At 47.1% G+C, this 16,373-nt stretch overlaps 1 protein-coding gene across 1 annotated transcript in view; it reads right to left on the bottom strand.

Moving 5' to 3' along the window:
- Nucleotides 1-15,138, bottom strand: part of LOC149341221 (oxytocin receptor-like) — a 37,084-nt gene extending 21,946 nt beyond the window's left edge. Inside the window, exon 1 of the mRNA XM_089541945.1 lies at nucleotides 14,124-15,138. Coding sequence (XP_089398071.1) covers nucleotides 14,124-15,138 — 1,015 coding nt within the window. The remainder of the gene's footprint in view (nucleotides 1-14,123) is intronic.
- Nucleotides 15,139-16,373: the final 1,235 nt, after the last annotated feature.

Consider the following 16,373-nt stretch of genomic DNA (forward strand, 5'->3'; position numbering starts at 1 on the left):
AAAACTCAAGAACATTAAACCTACAGGAATTTTCAATAAGATACTCCTGTAGCACTCGATGCTTTCTGCAACTATCTCTATGCTTCTTATTTTATGCAAGCTATAAAACGAGTCATCTACCTCAATGGCTATGGCCGTCACCCTCTGGCCAGCACTGAGGAAATCCACAATTTCTTTATATCCTTAGTTCAATAAAATCCCTCAGGTCAAGATGAACTCTTTGCGGCTCTGAATCAGTTCCTCTTTCGTATCGCTTCTGCATGCCTTGCAATGTTCCTTGCCCTGCCCCTGGTACGAGCTCACTTGTTCAGAAAGGATCACTGTTTACTTTTTTTTAATTTGTTTTCTTCGTTCAGGTACTCATTCCCACGCCGAGCCCGAGAGCGAGCCAATATCCACCTCCTCTGTATTTATAAGCCAGTCCGCACGCTTGAGTCGTTCCTTTCGAATGGCTGGTAATCGAAGCAAGCATGAACATTGGCCCAACCCGGCCAGTCTTCTTGTTCAAAGTATGTGGGAGATGCCGAGCACGAAGAGCACGAAAGACGAAGAGGAATAAAGCGATGAATGCACCCAAGCAAATGGACGTTGCAGTTTGCTGCAATGGTGCCTTGCTGCGCTGTGCATTTCCTTAAATTGTATTTGGTAGGCTGGGTCGAAGTTTCCCGGGAAAGCTCTTACTGCTCGCTGCAGAGAGTTGCAGAAAAGGCTGTTTATGGTAATTATTACTGGAAGCGTGAAACGATAGCGGGCACGTGATTGAATAAGATGGATCGTGATCCATCGCTCGCTATTTTGTAATGCTGCCAGCCATGGCACATGAAAGGGCGAAGAATAAGCAGCAACTAAAACGCCTTTTTACACTCTCCGACATATGCTTCTGACGAGATAGCAGCTGTAATGGTTTCCTGTGTTCCGCCGGAAGGAATTTTTTTTTTTTTTTGCCCGCTTGACGAGGAATCTTCGACCTTGCACTTCCCGTCGATAAGCCTAGTGCGTTGGTGTTTAAATATCAACAACGAAGCTGGCGCCGACTCTTCGGGGCTGAGAAAGTGCTGAATAAAACTTTTTTGCGTATGCATTATTGGATCTCGCCCGCATGCACGTTTTAAAAATGCGAAAATTTTTTCCCGTTGGTAATGAGAAGCGGAGCGCCAAATGCCACTTTCCTTTTATACGTCGAGAGTCATTTATCACTCGTCTTGCGCAAGAGATAAAACTCCTGTCAAATACCATCCTTTCCAATAAAAAAAGGCGCAATTGTATTCATGAAATTTTAAAAAAGTTCTGTGCTAGGTAATCCTGTATTGCTCCTCAAAGCACCTATAACACAGAGAGTAGATTTTATAATATTTTTCATTTCTGCTGACGCAACTGCACGAATCGCTAATATACATGAGAAACAGCCTTTTCGAACATATTTAGCAAAGCGAGATCAGAGTCAGCTTCCAGAGAGGCAGGGGACATCCTGAAAGATAAATTCATACAAGAGCTAGCCCTAAGATTAAGCAAGCATACAACTTCTATGGTCGTAATGTTGCAATGGTAGGTGATGGAGCAGTTTTTTTATTTGATTTTTACTAACTGTATGCGCCTCGGCAATCGCGTGGTGTTTTATCGTAGCTATAAACTCAAAAATTGTGACAATTAGATAAATTCAGTCATGCTCTAATCGCATTTTTTTTATTAGATCTCCCTGTTGTTGTTTTTTACATATCTGCACTGAACGGACCAATATTCATGAAATCCTGGAAGTGCACAAATTTTTCTCGTTGTTTTTAATGTCTGGGTATACAATAAGGTTAAAAACAAAAGCAGACAGTGCGAAATAAAAAAACGAACAATGTTTATTGTACGCGGGAGAAAAAACCTGCGGACACTGAATATAACATCGCAAATTACTACTCAGGCTAAAACTGGCGATATGGCCGACGAATAAATTTTTAAACTTGATGCAAAGCGCCTAGTAATACTATCGCCGAGAAACATGCAGCAAAGATCCACAATTGGCGAATGAGTTTGATCATCCTTAATGTGTGTACGTGTAATTTTGTTTTTTCGCGTTCAAAAAAGTGCCTCTACGCATTCAGTGGGGCAGAATTATTGGGGCATAGCCTACGGCAAAACGCTATCAGCAGTGCACAGTTCGCCGCCGTCATCAGGGGACATTTACGAGCAAATATTTCTTTGTTTTGTGTTACGAGTAAATTTTGCTTAAAAAGCCTTTGGTGGCCAGGTTTTTATTATCGCAATTTTTCAGCGCGGGCTCAGATAGTAAGATATAAGTACTCATTTTCTCTGACATACCCAACCTGACCATGAAAACGCCGAGGTAGGAGGTGGCATAAGCGACGATGCGGGAGCATGGAACCTTTGTCAAGGCGTTGTTATCAGAATGGTTATCCGCTCTTGAATGAATCTCTGATGACGCAGAAGCATAAAGCATGGACTTTGCGAGAGACGAGATTGTGATCATCTCGCTCCTTAGTGAGGAAAATAATTATCAATGTTTTCTCATACACTAGACTGTAAAGAGAAGACACAAGTCGATAAAATGTCGAAACAGTTTTTTACTTATGCCGCAGAATTCTGTTGTAATGAAGCTCATGTAGCAGGTGAAAGTGCTGGTTTCAGTTAGGTTTTTGAGATTTATGAGATAAAAGGAACTCCACAATACCATAAGCAAGTGAAGATATAGTCGCATTCGGAAAGCCCACTGTAAATTACGAACGGTAGGTGCACATGCTCTTCATTACAGCTTACGAAAAAAATTGAAATAAAAGTTCTGCGTGTTGATTATCGGCAGATAATATCAAGTGGTAGCGAGTTTGAGTTTAATAATAAAGTGAAATACCACCGCGACCGAGGCTTAAATTGGGACGCTGTTGGCTCTCCGCGAATGCCCGGACGTAGACCACAAGTGCTAAAGAAGTTGGGCGGGAGAATTTATTTTCATCCTGAATTTATACGTATTTCAGACAAGTCTTGGCCGTCCGAAGTTCTCTTCGTATGCGTACGCTGAGGTCCGAAAATTGGAGGGGACACTTAAGCTCAGTCTTAATGGGAAACTGCATAGGTTTTAGAAATCAACGAGCTTAAGAGGGTGGAATGTGTATAACTTGCAGGTAAAGCATGCGAACTTTTTGGGCTACCACTTGAAATAGTGAGGTAATCGCTGATTAAAATCCGGACGCCCTTCAAGCTTCTCCGCAGCGCACAACGCCAAATGAGGGGCGCATGATGACGTCATCGAAGGTATCGGTACATTTCCAACGCACGAACGCCTGCTGTGAAGGAAAAAAACCAACGCCACCGAAGGCGAACCCTGCCGAGAGTTGTTTGGCAGCGTCTAACGCGTCAGGGCAGGGTGTGGCTGACGACAGCGGTAATTTTAAACCATACCTTCCGTGACGTCACGCTGAGTTTTCGTGCATTCCTCTGGTGAATTGAGAAGAAGCGCAAAATTCAATCGTCTATTGCGTCACTATTTTAAATGCTAGTGAAAAAATACTTGGCATGCTTTACCTACAGGCTACAAAGATTTGAATCCTTGAATATCGCGAAATTCTCGAAAAAGTGCTGCAGTTGCCCTTTAAGGGCATGACGCGATAGCGTTAATGAGTTAATGCGGAGTTATATATGCGGAATTGGTCATCCTCTACTCAACATTCATAGATCCCTGGGGAGTCCTCGTACCCCTCCGGGCGCAGTGGTGCAGCGGTTAAGCGATGCGCCACTGCCCTGGGATGGCAGGTGCCGCCATCGGGGCAGCTTGTGCGACGCAGGATGCTCTTCCCGAGCAACCTCTCAGGACCAACCATTGATTTTACTGTCACCTGCCGCGGTGGTCAGTTTACTTAAAATCCGATGGGCAGGTTGTGATGACGCCGCAAAGTGACGTGACCTAGGTGGCACACCTATGCTGCTTCTCCGGGGATTTTTCTCTCACAATGCCGATGACGATGCCGGATTTTCTGCACAATCGGAAACTTAACGCTGTCGCGTTAAAATGCTACCGATATCGAAAATTGTTTATAATGATCATGGGTGAGCATGGGGTAGCTGCCTAATTAGGGACAGAGGACAGGTCACAGTTGCAATCCAAGGTGGCGCAGGTTATTTTGCTGACCATTGTCACCGTTGCTTGCGCAAGCCTGTTTTCCACAGTAGTACGAGCGTGCTTGAAACGCTGTCGAGCAGGTGGTAGTTTTCTTTGTTTTCGTGTGCCCGCCTGGAAAGAGCTTCTTCAATAAGCCGAATTGCTTCACGTTTCCTGAAAAAAATTAAGACTACCTTCTGTTCAAGTGCGCTTGCTGGATAAGAAATGAACTGAATGAAAGATAAATTTTTGGTTGTTTCCTTTATATTGTTTTCTCGTCTCTCTCTTTTTCTTAGCTAGCATGTCGTCACTGGAAGAACTTTGAAATCACGAATGAGCACCCTGAAACAGCACTCTTGATACTATTTTTCTTCGTGCGTTATGATGCGAAAGATATTAGCACACTGTAGTATTCCTGCTTATGTGATGTTTAGCCACGGTAATTAAGTTACACTGAACTATCGGTGTCTTCAATACAACTTTTTTCAGGGACAAGTGTCATCGCATTTCGTAGAGTACATAATTGATAACAGCTGTCTTTACAAACCAGAATTATGCTTAGAAAGACAGTGCTGGAGGAAGATCGACCAGGACAAGAAGTGGACACAACTGGGCTGAACTAACAAATCTATTAAGCCGAAAGCGTTATATAGCTCATTTATCAACAGGACCAGGCGTCGTTGTCGGCCTCCAGGAAAAGTGCCCCCCTCCTCCTCCCCCCCCCCCCTCCCTCCCGCGAAAAAAAAATCGCCAATGACGCCACCGGCCAAGCAAAATTTTCTTCTTAATGTGCGGGATAGTTAAACAAGGGCCTTCCGATTGCGAGGCGAGTGCGCGACCCACATGCCACAGAACAGCGTTGATTCTTGGCGAATAAATGTGAACCTAGTATATTCGTTGCCTTACGACTGTATGCTATGAGTAGGTGTGCCATTATAAAAGAAGAAAAGAATATAAATCAAAGATACATGCATTCGCTTTTAAACGGCGTAAGTAGTCTTCAGTGCCTAACTGCACCTTATATACTGTGACAGAAAGCTCACAAGCAAAAAAAGGCAGAGATACGCATGCGCAAGGCTGTGCAAGGTTGAAATGAGGTAAAACTGATGAGTCTCCACATTTGTCATCTTTACCCACACTGAAAGAGACCGACTCCAAGAATTCAAAAAACAGGGGGGGGGGGGGATACAATACGTGATTCGCGGTAAAACTCTTTGGTTTATGGTTTATAGGGGTTTAACGTCCCAAAGCAACTGAGGTTATGAGAGACGCCGTAGTGGAGGGCTCCGGAAATTTCGACCACCTGGGGTTCTTTAACGTGCACTGATATCGCACAGCACACGGGCCTCTAGAATTTCGCCTCCATCGAAATTCGCCCGCCGCGGCCGGGATTGAACCCGCGTCTTTCGGGTCAGCAGCCGAGCACCATAACCACTGAGCCAACGCGGCGGCTAAAACACTTTGGCAGAAAAATGTAAATGAAGACCAGTAGCCAACACGGCTAAAGACTGTGACAACGGGAAATTGCAACAATAAAATAAAAAACAACAAATGACACGGCTAAAAAGTGACTGGAATGAAAATGCTAAAAAACAATTAAAACTGAGAAACTGCGAAAAGCCTGTCAGAAGAAAAGCAAGGAAGCGAAGAGTGTCACGTGTGTGAAAACCAAGAGACAAGCGTCCTAAGACGATGCAGAGAGGGATAAAAACATGATGGGATTAAAACTTTGAAGGAATTAAGGTGGGATGGAAACAAAGTTACCACGGGTGAAGTGGTAAAAAGGTGATAGTTTTAACGTAGTTAAACCGAGTAGACACGCGAAAGCGTGTGTTTAACCTGATTTGCTCATGGTTTTGCTTTGATGGGTCGTCGGCACGTGTGGAGACAATATTAGAGTCAGGTTAAGCTCTGATCGAGGTTAAGCTGATCTGATCTGTCCGCGCCGCAGATGGAAGTCAATGAAGACGACGATGATGAAGACAACAACGAGGCAGAAGGCTGCCGTTTACTATTCCCCTCCTCCTCACCTTCGGTGAAGAAGCAGGTGTGTCTGTTTCTTCACAAGTATATTAATGAAACCGGGAGGTTTTTGTGTTAACTTCTCAATGCCATTACTTTTCTCTCAAAATTATTTTATTTCTGATTATTGCTTTCAAAATTAGTTATTCAACCCACACCACTTTGTTTCCTCGATTTTCATTCCGATTTCCTCAATATCTCTCCAAATTCGCGATTTTTTTTTTTCGTAGATTCCTGTATTTATATTCAAGAGCGTCTTGAGATAAACCTGGATGAGTTTTCTTCCTGTTTGTATCTGTGCCAAACCCTGCCCAGTTCCTCACCGTGGGTATGTGCCATCGTTTTTGAGGCAGCAAACCTAACAACAACAACATCAACGAGGCGTTATCGGCTGCGGCGGTAGCATAGTACTCTCGTGCAGTGGCCAGCGAAGCTGGTATGTTCGCGCCGCCTGTGGTTTGAATCGCAGTCGCGACGATTTTTATTTATTTATTCAACTTCAGCGACAAGGTAAAGGCTTCAGCGATGGCACGGCATTTGCAGTTTTGTTTTGGTTGTGAAATAGAGCTTTCACTGCAATAAGCACAGGCGCGAAAATCGAAGGTACGCTGAGAACCATATCGAGGCAGAGATGTGCGTTATCTCTTTTTCCAACAGGGCAACTGACGGCGTGTTGCCGCACTCATCGTTTAGCTTTCTGATGGTAGCTGATTCTTTTATTTCACGGATGAGTTACTTTCAGTTCAAAATTTTTGTTTGTTCAATGTTCGGAGAGAGGCAACGGCAAGGACTACAGTCTCGAAAGTGAATGGCCGAGTTTCAAGACTTTCTTTCTTTAGCGCTAGTATTATGTTCTGGCAGCCTTTTATTAATGTACAGACTTTGTCAAAAGTTTAGAGCCCAGGGCGTTTGCTCCTAGGCACTATTGTGGCTCTCCTGTAGCACTAATGGAAGTCATACGCATCGGAAGGAGCAGGACCAAAAATCTTCTTACCTTCAGGTGATTTCGGACGCTGAGGACGCATTACGAGCAATGCAATGTGGCCCAGAAGCACACCCCCTGGGCTCTAAACTTTTGACAAAGGCTGTACCAACCTGTCTGGCCGATGTATTTCCTGCCACAGGGGAAAGAAGTCGAGTAAACAACGCTCGCGGAGCATGTCACGAATAGATCCGGATGCCTAGCTGTGCATTCTGGAATCTCTTCCCTCGATACATTGACTCGCCTTCAAAGGCTAGAAAAGACAATGAGAAGCAGAGAAGATTACATCTGCTCCTGCCCTTTTGCAAACTCTTTAAGATGATGCCACACCTGGCAGATATAGGGCATAACGGTCTTTTTTGTTGTTGTTGTTGTTGCAAACCCTCTCACCCTTGGAAGCGTGGTTCCTGCGTTGCTTAATACTTAACATTTTTACGGCCACAGAGGACAGGATTTACGCCGGGAAACGAGATTTAAGCAGTCTCTGCGCTTGGTTTAAGAGAATACTCTCGAGACTGCTCGGAGGATTTGAGTAGCTCGTTGGTAAGGACGGATTGTACTACGTTTCTCTTCACTAATTTGAATGCACAGAATTGTAAGGTAAGACTGGCTCGTTGTTAGTTATTAGCTTGGCGCAGTTGTGTCCACTTCATGTCCTTTTCCGTCGTCAACCAGCGCTGCCTTTCTAACAAGGATAAATCTCAGCCAACTCATCCGGCAACACACCTTGATAAATCAGAAGTCGTGATTGTTACTACATGGGCTTCAAAGTGCAAAGTAGGAAAGGCATTTGTAACTCTTGCACTCTGCCGCGTCCGCTGCGTTGTCTAAGTGGTTGCAGCATTCGAACGGCTACTGAGCACAAGGCAGTGAGATCGAATGCCGGCCGCAGCGGCCCCATTTCTATGGAGGCGAAATGTAAGAACACCCGTGTCATCTGCAATGTCAGGGAACTCAAAAGTAGAATTGGGGATATTCCCTACGGTGTTGTGGTCTTTTCCGTCACTCCATCATTGACGGTGTCTCATACAGCTGACGTGCAACTTCGGGACGTTCAAGCCCAGAAGTTGTACCAGCAGCAACTCCCGTTTTAATGCGCTCTCCTAAGGAGTACCACTTTTGTCTGTCAAAAAGGTTTTAAAACCGGGTGGAGCTATACTTCTCTCTATTAAGTGTTCAGTCCATAGCAGTGAAAACTGCTGTAAACTGCCCTGTAAACTGCAATCGAAAGCTCGAGGGATGAGTATTGCAAAATAGCGCATGCGTGTAAGTGTCACCGAATTTCCATTCGTTCGGATGAATACAAACAGTTGATGTTTCGTTTTTCTTCTCCAGGAACGTCCGGCTTCCGAAAAGATGGACGAAGGTAATGCGAAATTAAGGGAAAATGCAATAAGACATGAATAACCAGGGCGAACGCCCTCACAGCCTCACATTTCGCTCTGTCTCCAACCTTAGCTGTCAACTTATCATTTCCGGTGATTAAAATTGATCAAAAGAGACGCATCCTACCTAGACTGTACTTATATGCTTCATTGAGGTTGTCTGTACCAATAATAAGCCGCCTGCTTTTTTTCACATCACTAGGAGTGATACGTATAATACAAATTTTGTCTCAAGCTCCTCGTTAGAGTCGTTTCGCAGTCGGCATAATTTTTTATTATTTATTTCATACTGCAGATCATCTTACAGATCCAAGCAGAACAAGAAAGCACAGATACACGGGTAACAAGTAAAATAAACAGAAATAACAAGTAAAATTAAAATGAAAACTAAAAATAAAAATAAAAAAGGCATGCAGGATGACTATGCGCTTACATTTTATCATGTCAGAGAATTCCACTCACTGATGGTACGCGGGAAAAAGGAAAATTTAAAAGTGTCAGTTCTAGCAAAGTACTGGGTAAGTGAACCGGGATGATGGTGACGTGTGATGCGTGTAGCTAAAAACGATAAATAGGGTGCAGGATCAAGAGCCAGTTTGTTATTTATGAGCAAGGAAAGAAATTCTCGTCGAATATTTTTTCTTCTTACCTCAAGAGGTTGGATACGGTTAGATTTCATTAGCTCAGACGGAGAATCAAAAGGTGAAAATTTAGAATAAATAAATCTTATGGCTTTTCTTTGGATTCTTTCAATTTTCTTAATATTGTAATGGGAACGACCGGCAGCCGTTCACGCGGTGGGACGAAGAGGAGAACGAAGTGCTGTGCTGGTTTCGGTGTGACTCCTGGGTGTGTGCCTGCCGTGACGCGTCTTTGATCAACGGCCTCCGACATGTGCTTCGAAGACGCACCTGTACACTTGGTGGAGGTGCTTCGATCCCCGTACCGGTGCTCAACCTGGAACTCAGGAGCGGAACGCTACTTGCACCGCCAACAATGCCAAACAGTTCGACGCAGTCGTCGCCGGTCACCCCTGCCACCGTCCTCTGTTCCGGGGTCCAACGACAGCGCGACCCTTCCCCATTTAGCGGTACGGACGACCAGGACGTCGACGACTGGTTGGCGTCCTACGAGCGCGTCAGCACTTACAATCGGTGGGACGATTCCATCAAGCTGAGCAACGTGCTCTTCTATCTCACAGACGTTGCCAACTTATGGTTTCGTAACCATGAAGCGGACCTTCCCACCTCGTCATCATTCAAGACAAGCTTCGCCGACGTTTTCGGCCGCCCCGCCGTGCGGAAACTCCGCGCCGAGCAACGTTTCCGTGCTCGAGCGCAGCTACCGACCGAAACATTCACCGGCTACATTGAAGACATTGTCGATTTATGTAAGCGCGTGAACCCTTCGATGTCCGAGGCTGACAAAGTTAATAACATTCTTAAAGGCATAGCAGATGACGCTTTCCAAATGCTCCTGGCGAAGAACCCCACCTCCGTCAGTGCCGTCATCGAGCTGTGCCAAAGCTTCGACGAGTTGCGCAAGCAACGCGCTTCTACGCGGCAGTCTGGTGCGGCTTCCGAGAGTCTTGCTGGCTTGGCCCTTGGTCCCTCGTCTTCGGACCAAACCCTCTTCATGGAGCGCGTGAAAGATTTTATACGCGAGGAAATCGCCCGCCAGCTTTCTCTTCTCCATCACGTTCCAGACCCTGTCTGCCCTACTGCCGACCTAGCGCCCTCCCTTGCGCCGACTATCCGCCGTGTTGTTCAGGAGCAGGTCGCTGCAGTCCTGCCGTCCAGCCCCCCGCCTCCTCCTGTCGCAGCACCACTCACCTATGCGGAAGCCGTCCGACGGACACCGCGCTCGCTTGCCTCTCCTACGTACCGCAGCAGCCCTGCCTATTATGCTCCAACCCCATCCATGCCACTTCCGCCAGCCTCGTTTCCTCGCACACGACGACACCCTACGAACCCTTGGCGCACCGCCGATAATCAGCCCATCTGCTACGCTTGTGGGCTTCCAGGGCACGTCGCACGTCTCTGCCGTCAGCGCTTGCCTCGCTATGGGGATGCTGCGCACCCGTACGATCACGGATACGATCACGAGCCGACCTTGCCCAATGGCTCTTCTGGCTCGTCTATGTCTCGACTCGACTCGCCGCTCGCCTTCGCCTCGCCGCCGTTCAATTTCCCCAATGCTTCGGCGACCGGAACCTCTCCGTGAGGAAAACTGAATGCCGCAGTTCCGGAGGCAAGAACTGCGTCTTTTGCGAACTCACCAAGTCCTCCGTTTGCTCCCGCTAATGTGGTTCAGGCGTTTGTCGAAGGTGTACCTGTTCTCGCGCTCGTTGACACGGGCGCTGCCGTGTCTGTGATTAGTGACTCTCTTCGCCGCAAAATTCGCAAGGTGACGACGCCCCTGTCTGACTTTTCGCTCCGTACGGCCACCTCACAGCGCATTCACCCCATCGCAGCCTGCACCGTACGAGTTTCTATCAACGACGTAGAATATCTCATCGAGTTTGTTGTGCTGAGTGCGTGCTCTCACGATATCATCCTAGGATGCGACTTCCTGTCAACCCACCATGCAGTGATTGATTGTGCTCGTGCTGAACTTGCGCTATCTTCCGTGTGTAACGTTTCCCTGTGCGACCTGCCTGTGCCCTCCGCTAAACTTCTCGTAGCCGCCGACACCACCGTACCTCCCTTTTCTTCTGTCCTCGTCCCGCTCTTACCTGACTCTGCCTTCAGCAGCCCTGTTCTCTTCACACCCACTACTGCTGCCACCCGCCGTCACCACCTTCTGATTCCTTTCGCCGTTCTCACGATTTCCGGTGGTCACTGTGCCATTTATGTCTCCAACCCTTTTGCTTGCCCGTCCTCTCTCCTTCGCGGCGAATGCCTCGGTCGTATCGAAGAACTGGACACTGCACTTGCCTACGAGCTCTCTGATAACCGTGCATGTCCCGAGGTTGCTCTCCTGGACATTTGTGCGACCACGCCCGATCAGCGTCCCGCCGACGTATTTCATCGCGCCATCGCTACCGACCTTCCGCCCGCTCAACGTGACCAGCTACTGCAACTTCTCCAACGCTTCAGCGCGTCTTTTGACCTTTCCCAACCTTCTTTGGGCCGTGCGTTCACCGTCTCTCACGAAATTGACACAGGTACGCACGCCCCCTTGCGCCAGCGACCGTACCGCGTCTCGCCCACAGAGCGCCGCGTCATCCGTGACAATGTCGACGATATGCTACAGCGCGGCATCATACAGCCTTCTCACAGCCCTTGGGCCTCTCCTGTTGTCTTGGTGTCGAAAAAAGATGGCTCCATCCGGTTCTGCGTGGACTACCGTCGTCTCAACCAGATTACTCGCAAGGACGTTTACCCTCTACCCCGAATCGACGACGCATTGGACTGCTTGCAGGGAGCGGAGTATTTTTCGTCCTTAGACTTACGCTCTGGATACTGGCAAGTCCCGATGGCTGCTGCTGACCGGCCGAAAACCGCCTTCGTCACACCAGACGGCCTGTATGAATTCAATGTCATGCCATTCGGCCTATGCAATGCCCCAGCCACATTCGAGAGAATGATGCATAATATTCTCAGCGGGCTCAAATGGGAAACGTGTCTGTGCTATCTGGATGACATTGTCGTTTTTTCCAAAGATTTTTCTTCCCATTTACTTCGCCTCCAGCGTGTTCTCACGTGCCTTACTGCAGCCGGGCTACAAGTACAAGTGTACAGGTGCGTCTTCGAAGCACAGGTCGGAGGCCGTTGATCAAAGACGCGTCACGGCAGGCACACACCCAGGAGTCACACCGAAACCAGCACAGCACTTCGTTCTCCTCTTCGTCCCACCGCGTGAACGGCTGCCGGTCGTTCCCATTACAATATTGGTATTAGTATAAGGATCCCACACCACGCATGCATATTCGAGCTTAGGCCTGATTAGTGAGTTAAACGCGAGAAGTTTAACCTGAGGGGGAGCTTTGGAAAGTTTATTTCTTTTAAAAAATAGAGTTTGCGAAAGGCGGACGAACAGATATTTTCCACATGTGAATTCCAGGACAGATTGTTAGTTAATGTTACACCCAGGTATTTAAAACTGGAAACTTCCTGTAGTGGTGTTTGTCCGAGATGATACCTGTGCTCAAAAATATTTTTTTTACGTGTCACGCGAAGGAAGTTTGTTTTTTCTTTGTTTAAAGCCATGTCCCATTTCTGGCACCAGGTAAGGATGTTAGTTAGAGAAGTGTTTAGGTCAATCTGGTTATTTGAACATGTAATATCTCTGTACAGCAAGCAGTCATCCGCAAACAATCGAATCTCAACGCCCGGAACAGTTGTGTCGACGATGTCATTAATATATAGTAAGAACAATAAAGGTCCAAGTACACTCCCCTGAGGCACTCCAGAAGTGACTGAAAGAGCGCCCGATTCCTCTCCACCAATCGAGACATACTGCTTACGGTTAGTTAAATAGTTTGAAATCCAGGTAACTAATATCTCAGGAAGGCCAATAGATTTAAGCTTTAGAATTAATTTATCATGAGGGACTTTGTCAAAAGCCTTGCTAAAATCTAAAAATATTAGGTCAACTTGGCCATTATTGTCTAAGCTGAATGCAATCGAGTGAACAATTGTTACTAATTGGGTTACTGTTGAATATCCTTTACGAAAACCATGCTGAAATTTGGATAAAATGGAGTGCCGATTTAGGAATTCATTTATGCGATCAGCAATGACGTGTTCAATTAATTTACAACAAGATGAAATAAGGGAGATTGGGCGGTAGTTTGACAGCCTTAAACGATCTCCTTTCTTAGGTACAGGGATGATTCGGGCGGTCTTCCAGTCAACAGGCAATTTCCCAGTTCGCAAGGATGCTTGAAACAGTACATACAAAAACTTTGCAACCAATTCGGCATATCTTCGCAGAAAGATGTTAGGAATGTTATCAGGGCCACATGCTTTTTTGGTTTTCAAGTTCAGTAGCATAGAAAATATCCCAGCATAAGAAACAAAATTGACTTCGGTGTCATGAAACTGTGCGACTATTGGGGTACATGAACTGGAATTCGAAAACACGCTTTGAAAATATGTATTAAAATGCTGCGCAATGGCTCTCTGGTCTGTGATTATGGAACTGTTGACTGATATCTGTGACACAACAGCCTTTTTTCCGGTTATGTAATTCCAGAACTTTTCTGGTGCGTTCTTTATAAAGTTTGGTAGAGACGTACTGAAATAGTAATTTTTGGAATCGCGGACTGACTGTGAAAGATTCTCCTGTAGTTTCTTGATCATCGTAATCATCAGCGCTCTCGAGACAGCGTAGCTCAGGAATGTAAATACCAAGCCATGCCGGAGACCAATGGTATTTCTTACAATGGGATTATTTTTTTTATTGCTGTACCCCATTGTCACACTACGTTTTGTTTACGCCGTCATACACTTCATTTATAAGGCGCCTAAATGTGAGTACAAAATTTATTTTCAGTATTTCTTGATGAGTCAGTCAGTTTTTTTTTTGTTTTTTTTACACAGTGAGCTTCTGTCACTATATGCTGTTTCTTTTCAGCTTTCGTCAGTCAAATTCCACGTAGCTCACAGAGTTAACTTTCGGAAGTACTCACTCGTCCATGCGTTGCCGATGTCGACGTCGTGGCTCCAGTGCATCCACATCTGGACACAGATGAAGGGCGACGAGCAGACGATGTACAGCAGGATGACCACCACCGTGATCTTGATGGTCTTGATCTTGGCTCTTGACAGGCCACGCACAGAATGGCTCCGAGGTCCTGAAAAACTCGCCGCCTTCCCGTTATGCGCGGGAGCAGCCTGAGGGCTGGCAGAGCCGGATTGCGTTGCGGCGCCCCCTTTGAAGCGATAAGCGCGAACAACCTTCGATGTTGTTTCGGCCTCGGAGTTGCGCCGTTTCAGATACAGGTTCCTCCAGATGGCGCGGCAGATGCCCACGTACGTGAAAGTCAGCACCAGCAGCGGGACAAAAAAGACGGAGACGCCGTACCAGGTGACGTAGGCGCGCAGGCCCCAGGGCTCGATGTACGTGCCCCAGCAGTCGTGCACGCCGGGAGAAATCTCCTGATAGCTGAAGATGAACAGCTGCGGCACGCAACACAGCAGAGACACGAGCCAAGCGAACGAGATGAGGAGTTTGGACTTTGTGGGTGTCCACGAGCAGTTGGAGAGGGGAAAGCAGATAGCCTGGTACCGGTCTATGGCCGTCACCACCAGGACGTAGGAAGAGAGGTACGGCCCAAGAAGCTGGCCGAACTTTACGGACTTGCAGACAACGTTTCCTCCCCGAAAGCGGTACGTGGCGTCCCAGCCTAGCTGAGGCAGCACCGTGAAGAAAGCCGTGGTCAGATCGGAGACGCACAGGTGTAGAAGGAAGTAGTACATGCGCGTCATCTTCGAGCGGCGCGCGGCTAGCGCGGCCAACACGCATCCGTTTCCGGCCACGGTGAAGGTGAAGATGAGCGCGAGGACGCTGAGCTCGACCTGCGCCAGCGATTCGTCGCGGCTGCTGCCCCACGTTGTGGTGTTCACTAGTTCACCACCGCCGTCCGACGAATGATGCGCTGGGGGCGTCGAGACGGGCGCTTCATGACTGGCCAGTAGATCCATGACTCCGGCCGAGCAATCTGAGTAGATCCAAATAAAAAGGAGCGGCTTAAAAGAGTGGCGGAGCTTTTGCAGGTTTTATGTATACAGAGAATGTGCATGAAGTCACAGCACTAGGCAAAACGAAGAGCGAAGACGAAATTTTGTCGTTAGACACGTCACTTCATACTCCATACCTGCATAACTCCGGCAGGACAAATTCACGCGCTCTATCCGCGTGGAGGATTATCGCGTTGAAGGTATCGAAGACTACAGCTGTCGCTGCGACTACTTGTATTGCATAGAGTGCGTTCAACGAAACTAAGAAAGAAAAATGAAGAAAGAAGGGATAAAATGTTGTAAAGAATAGCGGACCGGATGGCTTTGGTTTATGTGTAGTATGAGTACTGGTTTGGTTTGTGTAAGAAAACGAAAGGGAAAGAGAAAGATGGGTGCTGGTCGCGGAAACTGTCATTTATCACTCAACCGGCTGTTCAGCTGCCAGCAGGAATAAAAAGGGATTGAGTTGAGGATAGGGAAGGGACACAAAGTAGGAACGATAGTGAGAAAATATGGGGGGGGGGGGGGGGGGGGGGGGTACTATTTATCAATATATATAGTGACCACAGGCACGCCATACATGCGCATAAGATTGTAAACTCAAAAAATGAGAACTCGCGCGCAAGTGTCCTCTTGAAATCTGTGCAGCAAGCGAGCAACGTCACTTCACAAAACTCTTTATTTACATATTGCACTCAAGCCATAGCGTTCCGTGTCCGTTCACAGTTCATCACGCGCGCGTTAGTTGATACTGAACTAGTTCGCAAAGACGTGCCGAGAGAAGGGGGTTGAGCATTCCCTTTTCCTTCATATTATTCTCAGGTGTTGGCTGTTTCGGTTTCTTTTTTACGCAGTTATCATTTATTTTGCTTGCAGTTAGCCTTGCGCAGCTTGTTTCTGTCCGATTTGAGACTTACTAGAATATAACTGAGAGAATAAGTGTAGCAAAAGAATGATTGGTTTGGTTTATTGGGGTTTAACGTCCCCAAGTGGCTCAGGCTAGGAAGTACGCCGTTGTGAAGCGCTCCGAAAATTTCGGCCTCCTGTGGTTCTTTAATGTGCACTCACATCGCACAATACACGGGTCTCTAGAATTTCGCCTCCACCGAGATTCGGCCGCCGCGTCCGGATTGAAACCGCGTCTTTCGGGTCAGCAGCCGAGCGCCGTAACCACTCAGCCACTGAAGTGGGTCTTAGAA

The sequence above is a fragment of the Amblyomma mixtum genome, chromosome 5, assembly GCF_055824585.1.
Source record: "Amblyomma mixtum isolate Tamu chromosome 5, ASM5582458v1, whole genome shotgun sequence".
Lineage (NCBI taxonomy): Eukaryota > Metazoa > Arthropoda > Arachnida > Ixodida > Ixodidae > Amblyomma > Amblyomma mixtum.